Source organism: Chiloscyllium punctatum, chromosome 39 (genome assembly GCF_047496795.1).
Source record: "Chiloscyllium punctatum isolate Juve2018m chromosome 39, sChiPun1.3, whole genome shotgun sequence".
In the NCBI taxonomy this organism is placed as follows: domain Eukaryota; kingdom Metazoa; phylum Chordata; class Chondrichthyes; order Orectolobiformes; family Hemiscylliidae; genus Chiloscyllium; species Chiloscyllium punctatum.
In genome coordinates this window covers 47,078,013-47,087,202 of record NC_092777.1, presented here as the reverse complement: position 1 = coordinate 47,087,202, position 9,190 = coordinate 47,078,013, and the positions used below count along the sequence as shown (strand labels likewise).

General features: G+C 40.1%; 1 protein-coding gene across 1 annotated transcript; it reads left to right on the top strand.

Annotated features, from left to right (window-relative positions):
• The first annotated feature begins 263 nt into the window (after positions 1–263).
• On the top strand, positions 264–2,563 carry anapc11 (APC11 anaphase promoting complex subunit 11 homolog (yeast)). Its single transcript, XM_072558624.1, has 2 exons — positions 264–611; positions 2,279–2,563. Exons 1-2 carry the CDS (start codon positions 503–505, stop codon positions 2,422–2,424), a joined length of 255 nt encoding a protein of 84 aa, XP_072414725.1. The 5' UTR covers positions 264–502; the 3' UTR covers positions 2,425–2,563.
• The last annotated feature ends 6,627 nt before the right edge of the window (positions 2,564–9,190 follow it).

Sequence of the window (9,190 nt, the reverse complement as noted above, 5' to 3'; positions counted from 1 at the left end):
TGGAGGATATGGTCTATTCCAATGGATCAGCTCTCTCCCTATGGTCTGCTCTTTCCCAATTGATCTACTCTTTCCCAATGGATCAACTCTCTTCCTATTGATCTAATCCTACAACACTAGAAACATCAACCTCCCACTTCTCTGTTCAAACCCGCCAATCAGAGGCGTCACGAGGAACAGCCAATCAGAAAGAGGCGCTGATCGACCCAATCAAAGCGCCTGGAACGGACCTTCCAGACACGGGGAATCAAACCCAGAAACAAAATCGATGATAGAAAAAATCCAAACTCTGAAACTTCCCTGTTGTTGTGCAGAGCTCCGTTTTAGGATTTTGTATTTTTTTTGGGGGTTGATGGGGCGAATGAAATGTAATTCTAAAGATTGTGTTCCTTTCAGTGCTTACTGTGAAGGTAAAAACAGGCCAGACCTGATGAATGGAGCGTGATCCCGATCCCCCCACCCCCGGCTGGTGAGGGCAGGCCTCGGCCGCACAGCCGCCATAATGCGGGTCAAGGTGAAGCGCTGGAACGCTATCGCTACCTGGTTCTGGGTGGCGAACGACGAGAATTGTGGCATCTGCCGCACGGCGTTTAACGGCTGCTGCCCGGACTGTGAGTACGGGCAACGATAGAGGGAATAGAGGAGAGTATGGAGGAAAGGAGGGGGAAGGCTGAGCCTCCAAAATAGGAGATCCCCCAAATCCCTCCCCAACACCTAAATCCTGGTTACATTTTTCTGTTTAAATGCTGTGCACGTAGTTGAACAGAAGCTAATCCAAGTTCATTTTCAAAATTAAGGTTTTGTCAGACTTAAACAAGATGCGTAATAATCTAAAATTTAATCTCTTATTACATGAAATAGGAACTACACTAAAGGTGTTTTCTGGTCAACAATTTATCCTTTCCACTATTGTAATTATAAATGGGAAAGAACTGTAATCTGGTTTAGCAGTGGCCATTTACAAAATGTAATAGAAGTAAGTTTCATTACACTGACTTTCCCGTTAATTGTTTCTCGTGGTGTATATTGAACTGGTACTGTGCTCCATATTATACTGTTTTCATGGAATGCTGCACCTTATTTATTGCAAACTCCAGCAAGTACGTGGGGATAGCCTTCTCCTGACTTGGGATTGTAATTTTTTTTCACTGTTTGAACACACTCGCTTAAGATATCGAGGTATATTTACATCGCACTAGTTGCAGTTGATACTACTACAACGTGTTTTTATATAGTGCCTTTAATAATAGAATGTTTTGAGGTTCTTCAGAGACTTTGTGACTTAATGTCCCATCTTTTTTCATAAAGAGCTATTAGATCAGATGGCAAAAAACATTGGTCAAAAGATAGATTTCTAAGGAGCATCATAAAGAAAGAGACCGATGTTTCCGGTGGGCATTTCAGATGTCAGGGCCTGGGCAGCTGAAGACATAGGTGGAGTAATTAAAATTGGGGTGCTTGAAGCCATAATTAAAGCAATATTTTGTAGGCCTGCTAGGGTGTAGGTTATGGATTGAGTTGAAAGCAAGGTTGAAAATTTTAAATAAAAACCGAAAGGACATTGGATTCTATAAATTAGAAACAAAAACAAAAGTTCTGGAAAAGTTCAGAGCCCTTCCTGAAAATCTTAGAGTCACTGTTAGACTGAGCACTACTGTAAATCTGAGCACAGATGTGGGAAATGAACTACAGTTAACATGAGCTAGCTCTGATGTTGAGTCATCTAGACTCAACGTTACTTTGCTGTATCTCCATGGATGTTGTCTGACCTGCTGTGATATCTAGCATTTGTTGCATTTACACAGTGACTAATCATTGTGCTCAGTTGTATCATCATTCCTAAAAGTTGCAAGATCATAGTTTGAGCAGTGCTTAATATAAACCTGGGTGGAAAAATTATGACTGCTCTTGTTGGCTGAACTGCAGTAGTTGATAAAATAGAACATACATGGCTGGAATTTCTTTCTGAGCAATGGTAGATATTTAAAATCATGAAAATTAAATTATAACCTCAATAATATGAAAGCTGGTTTCATTTTATTCTGTTCATATTTTCTTACAGTTGAATTTGAACTCTGATATAAACTAAATCGAGTTTAAATTTTAGTTAAAACATTTTTGGGCTGTAGCTGCCAAAACAAAGTTATTGTGCATCTTTTGGTTCAAATGTTGCTTTCGTAATGGGCACAGACATTTTAATTATTCATGAACTAGTAGCATAATGGAAAAGGGCTGGTAAACATTGCATGAACTGATTATCGAAATGTTTGTGTTTCAGGTAAAGTTCCAGGAGATGACTGCCCATTGGTGTGGGGTCAGTGCTCTCATTGTTTCCATATGCACTGTATCCTGAAATGGCTGAACTCCCAGCAGGTGCAGCAGCATTGTCCTATGTGTCGACAAGAATGGAAATTCAAGGAGTGATAAGCAACTGGACAATTTGAGCCTGTGGATTCCGCATTCAATCAGATTTTGTACATTTATGTTGCAACAATAATGCAACAACAAAAAAAGTTAAACAGGCCATTAAAGAAATTCCTGTCAATGGAATATTTTGCTTTTAGTAAGTATGAAAGGAGTTTGATCTACACAAAACAGTTGCACTGTCAAGTGAGCAGACAGATACTATTTAACTTATTGGACTGCTAATAGACTCAAACGTTTCCATAAACATTGCGGTGTATTGCTTATTTCTCAAGTTAAGACTGTGCTCATCAATGGAGATCCATTTTTTGTAATTTTGAAGCTATGTAGTTCTTTTTTGTACCATGCTTTTAAAAACAAGTAAGGAAACTGTTCCAATATGACTTTGGCACTATATTTTATATCAGAGAAATTGTTTATTTTTCTAATTTAAAAATAAATTGATTTGGACTATCTTTATTGGATATGCTAAAACAAAGGACAGATGTATTTAGTTATGAAGTTATTACATTTCTACTGAATTTTGCAGCTGTTCCATCCCTTTTTTTTTGGAGGGGAGACTGCAAGTGCAGTGGCAACATGTCTGTTGTTGACTGGTAATATATTAACCAATTAGTGAGTTACTTATCAGGCATTTATGAGCAGACTATGATCTTGTCAGCATCATGCAGGATCCTGCTATGCCTGGACCCTGGAAGTAGGGGTTGAGCCTTTTGTAACAAGTGATTCAGAGTAAAGTAATAGCGGAAAACCGGAAAACTGATGTCTTATCTCAGCTTTGCTGTTGACTGTGGAATTTGTGGAGATGAATGTTTCTGACTTCCATGATCCTTATGATGTATACACAAGATCCCTGATTGTCGATTGTGGCTGCAGTGCTTTCCTGTCCCCTTTGCACCTTGGGCCTCAGCCACACTCCCACTGGTTACAGAGTTAGGGTTGCTGTGCTCCTTCACACTGAGACATACTTTCAGTCCTTTTTTTTAAATGATGGAGCAAGAACCATTTTAACTTGAGTTGATGACCAGAGCAGTTGAAAACCAAATATAATTTCACAACATGATAATGATCTCTCACTTTTAAGATACAAAATTTGTAACTAGGTTTGACCTCACTTCAGTTTTCAAGTTTTCCCCGCAGGGTATTGATCGTGTCAGGTTTTATCTTTTATTGAACTTCATTACTTAGTTTCTGATTCAAGAGAAAGTAGATTCAAGATAAATAATTTTTCTGGGATTTGCTTTGACCTGGAATTGTTGGTCATGAGCATAGTTTATAGTTTATCAATTGTTTTAGTTCTAACAAATTGTTTGTATCCATCAAATTTCAGACCAAAAGACACGATATCCATATCTATCATTAGGTAAGAATGTTTTTAATTTAGTGACATTCAGTGACCCTTTAGCATTCTCAGTTATTCCATGTACTATGTGAACCCCATTCAGAAATTTCAGTGATGACAGGAACTTTGTATCTGAATTCTAAATTGATTTAGCCCCAACTATTCTCAGCTGCTTCAAAAATGAGCTTCCCTCCATCTTAAAGTCAGAAATGCAGATGTTCAGCCCTATTTGACTCCAAGATACTAAAATAGTGTATGTTCAAATGCAGGTTTGAGTTGACATGGGGCAAGTAACCTTTGTGCATGCAAACGTGACAGGCAGTAAACAGTCTCCAACAAGATTGAAAATTTTGGTTCAAAATTATTTAAATTGGAAAAATTAAATACAATAGAAAAATATTTTGAATTAGCACCTTGTCAAGAACATGGTCTCTTAGGATCAATATAAACCTGAAAAATAGTGTGAAATTAAGTCCCAAAACAATTCATGCTGTACTGAAATACCTTAGTTTTATTTTTCTCACTGGTTTTCATTCCACCTCACTTAAGAGTCATAGAGTCAAAATATAATTTCTTTATTTTAGTGTCTTCATAGTTTTGACGATAACTTTAGACTATAATGCTAATCAGGTTGAGTATTTATATGCAGAATGTAACTCATCCTTTTATTTGAAACATTTGCAGGTATAAATGGTGCTGAGAAAATATGAAACTTTAAATAATAGTTCAGGCAACATGTGGTGCAACAATAAGCTGGCAGTATTTCCTTTTGCTGGGGTACACTTTGGTCAAATGCTTAATCAGGACAACATTTTCTCAATTTGCAATTTTTTTATTTTCAAATCACATTTAACCATCCCATTGGAATAGGAAATCAATATTTTATTCGTGCTGATCTTACCATTAGTACTTGAATGCTTGTGTTCATTCTGCTTAATGTTTAGCCATTTGATTGTTGAGGTATGGCAATACTTCCTCAATTGAATTCTACAGATCAATTAGTGTTTGTGATGTGCAGTTATTAAAATCTTTACTAAAAGAATCATCGGGTTTGTCTGCTGGATCTGCTTAAAAAAACCTGGTTGTCTGCAATATGGTGGAGACCAGAGTTGAAACGTGTGGTGCTGGAAAAGTGCAGCAGGCCAAGCAGCATCTGAGGAGTAGGAGAATCGACGTTTCGGGCATAAGCCCTTCAGGAATGAAGCTGGTGTGCCAAGCGGGCTGAGATAAAAGGTGGTTGGGGGGTGGGGGTGCTGGGAATACGATAGGTGGATAGAGGTGAGGGTGATAGGCCAGACGTGGGGTGGGGGCAGAGAGGTTGGGAAGAAGATTGTAGGTCAAGAGGGTGGTGCTGAATCCGGGGGTTGGGACTGAGATAAGGTGGGGGGAAGGGAAATGAGGAAGCTGGAGAAATCTACATTCATCCCGTGTGGTTGGAAGGTTCCTAGGCGGAAGATGCGGCGCTCTTCCTCCAGGCGTCGTGTAGCCAGGGTCTGGCGATGGAGGAGGCCAAGGACCTGCATGTCCTTGGCAGAGTGGGAGGGGGAGTTAGTGTTCAGCCACAGGGCGGTTGGGTTGGTTGGTGCGGGTGTCCCAGAGATGTTCCCTGAAACGTTCCGCAAGTAGGCGGCCTGTCTCCCCAGTGTAGAGGAGATCACATCGGATGCAGCAGATATTTTAGGGATCTCCTATTACGCCATCCCATATTCCCAAATCCTTCGCCTCTGCCGCATCTGCTCCCAGGAGGACCAATTCCAATACCGAACAGCCCAAATGGCCACCTCCTTCAAAGAACACAATTTCCCCTCTGACGTGGTTGACGATGCTCTCCACTGCATCTCCTCCACTTCCCGCACCTCTGCCCTTGAACCCCGCCCCTCCAATCGCCACCAGGACAGAACCCCACTGGTCCTCACCTTCCACCCCACCAACCTCACGATACATCGTATCATCCTCTGTAATTTCCGCCACCTCCAAACAGACCGCACCACCAGGGATCTATTTCCCTCTCCACCCCTATCAGCGTTCCGGAGAGACCACTCCCTCCGCGACTCCCTCGTCAGGTCCACACCCCCCCACCAACCCAACCTCCATTCCCAGCACCTTCCCCTGCAACCGCAAGAAGTGCAAAACTTGCACCCACACCTCCCCCCTCACCTCCCTCCAAGGCCCCAATGGATCCTTCCATATCTGCCACAAATTCACCTGCACCTCCACACACATCGTTTACTGTATCCGAGTGGAGTCGCCCATAGGATAGTGAAGAAGGTGTTTGGTATGCATTCTTTTATTGGTCAGAGTATTGAGTACAAGAGTTGGGAGGTCTTGTAACATCTGTATAGGACATTGGTTCGGCCACTTTTGGAATACTGCACGCGTTTCTGGTCTCCATCCTGTCAGAAAGATGTCGTGAAACTTGAGAGAGTTCAGAAAAGATTTACAAGGATGTTGCCTGGGTTGGAGAATTTGAGCAATAGGGAGAGGTTGAATAGGCTGGGGCTGTTTCCCTTGGAGCGTCGGAAACTGAGGTGACCTTATAGAAGTTTATAAAATCATGAGGGGGATGGATAGGATAAATAGATAAAGTCTTTTCCCTGAGGTGGGGGAGTCCAGAACTAGAGGGCATAGGTTTAGGGTGAGAGGGGAAAGATATGAGACCTAAGTGGCAACTTTTTCATGCAGAGGGTAGTGCGTGTATGGCATGAGCTGCCAGAGGAAGTGGTGGAGACTAGTACAACATTTAAAAGGCATCTAGATGGGTATATGAATAGGAAGGGTTTGGAGGGATATGGTCTGGGTGCTGGCAGGTGGGACTAGATTGGGTTGGGATATCTGGTCGGCATGGACAGGTAGGACTGAAGGGTCTGTTTCCGTGCTGTACATTTCTGACTCTGACTTGAATTTTCTTAGAACCCCATCTAGCTTTCCTGATAATTATTTCATGTTCTGAAAAAAATTTACATGAGTTGTACTTCCTGGTTTAGCCACTGTGTTCATGAAGATTCTGAAGTCTGATTATGTGCAGCACTTTACCTGTTTATTGCCATCTTGTCAGATATCTGTAAAGTGATCAGGTGTTCAATGAGAACATATCTTCACGCAGAAGTCAGAAACAAATTTTGTCAGTAAAATGAACAATCAGCATTATTCCTTTACTGTTACCAACAAAGTCTGGGCCATTTTTTATCATTTTATGTGGGGGTGCATGCAATGGTTTTCATAGAAGTTCTGAGAATTTTGTACGTTGCTGTGCCCAAAATAGTAGAACCCTATACTACAACAGCAAGACCAACTACATTCTTCCAATGCAGACACACAGGGGTGGAAAGGGGAGAAAATTCCAGGGTTTTTTTTTTGTTCTGGCATAATTGAATTAGCATAATATACGTCTACAGCACCGAAAAAAGGCCCTTTGGTCCATCGGGTCTGCAATGATCAAAAACAACCACCTAACTATTTTAATCCCATTTTCCAGCATTTAACCCATAACCTTGTAAGTTTTAGAATAGCAAGTGTACACATAAACACTGGTTAAATGTTCTCTGGGTTTCTGCCCCCAGTACCCTTAAAGGCAGTTCCAGATTCCCACCAACCGCTCGGTCGAAAGATTTTTCTTCACATCCCTCTAAATGTCCTTCATTCCTGCTGACTGGACATTGATTCACAAGAAGAGTTTTTTTTTTAGAATCAACACTGTGGTTTGTGCCACACGGCTGTTAAAGACTCATGAGTGAGTCATGTTGAAGGGACCTAACACCTATTTTTGACATCATACCAGCTGAATATCATTGGAAAGGCAATCAAAGGGCCTGCAAATCAACAAAACTGAAAAATTCTCATCAGCTGTGGCCCAGAAAAATAATGTTTCTCAGAAGTGAAATTTAAGCAGTTGGAAGCACAGGAAAAAATTACAAATCAGATCTGAAATCAATACAAAAATACTGGCTCCACAGTGCACGTTAGAAAAAAAAACATGCCAACACAAATACCCCAGTGACACCAATATATGCTTGTGTCCAAATGTTTACCTGATTATCCCTTCTTGCATTCAGTGCTAGATAAATTCACTAACACCAGTAGTCCCACATTGGAACAAATTGACAGATACAGCTAAGGCCCAAACAGTGTATAGTTAATATGGCTGAAGAGTACCCAAATACTGAATGTAAGTCTACTTAAAAAGATCCCATAGTGTTGATAGAGGATTGGCGAATGAATAGATTACAGAAAGTTTGGGTAAGGAGGACATTTTCAGAATGGCTATGTGTAAATCGTGGAACGCCCACAGAATTCAGTGCTGGGATTACAATTTACAAATATATATGAAAGACTTAAATAAGGAAAACTGCACTTACTATCACCAAATTTGCATAGATACTTATTGAAAATCTAATGGGAGACAAAGACAGAAATTCAAGAAAGAAAAATCTAGAGTTGGAATGCCATAAAAGGGAGCTGGAAATTGGAAGCAATGTAGTATATAATAATAAAAGTGAAAGGAGGAGGAAGCACCAAAATAGTCATTTTTATAGAAGAGGAGGATGGCAGAGAGAAGCAAAATTCAGACTGTGTTCGACGTACTAGTTGAAAAGTCAGGCAGAGCTAGTTCTATATAGGCTCACGTTTTGCCTAGAGAAACTCAGTGGAATTAAAGAGATTTCTGAAATTGGAAAGAAACACAGGTGGAGGTGAGTGGACATTTGTTGGTCTGGGTACAGGTCAAAGGAAAAGGTGAGAATCTAGAAAACCTACATGTGACAAATAGAAGTAGAAATGGTTGATTTTTAATCCAGTTTATCTTGTAATTGTAGTAAGTTTTTACCTGCTCCTTTGACCAGGTTGTTTATTTAATAATTTACAAATTGGACTCCAATGATACAGCGATAGCCTCTTATTTTACTAAGATGTCCCGATCAGGAAAGCCCTGTATCCCTATTGCTAAAAGTAATTAGAATAAGAGGAATCCTGAAAGGATCAGTCTTTTTCAATTTTTATCAACCCGGGATAGGAAATGCTACTCGTGCCTCACAAGGACGGTTTTAGATACCCTGGGTCTTGTGTACCAGCTCTACGTTTACAGCTACTTGCCAACACTTTCCATCTGCTTGCAATTTTTAATACATATTTCCAAGCCCAGTCTTTATGTACAATTTTTCATGTACATATTTCAATATAATGAAAGATAAATAGAAACAGAGTTAACTATGAACAGGGATGACTATTTGGTTTTTGAAATATGGCCTAACAACAATATTTTTTGTATGTAAAGGAGACAAGTTAGTTTACTTAAATTATTTAACTGACAGAAATTGGATAATGCATCTATGAGATACAAAAATATTTATCACTGTTATTAGGGATGTCCATTATTCAATTTATATATTTAAACAATTTCAAGATGTTAAATATTTGATCTTTTGGAAA

Coding starts and splice junctions, on each gene's coding strand:
- anapc11 (XM_072558624.1), top strand. CDS start 503: ATGCGGGTCAAGGTGAAGCGCTGGAACGCTATCGCTACCTGGTTCTGG. Junction 612..2,278: donor TAACGGCTGCTGCCCGGACT/GTGAGTACGGGC, acceptor TTTGTGTTTCAG/GTAAAGTTCCAGGAGATGAC.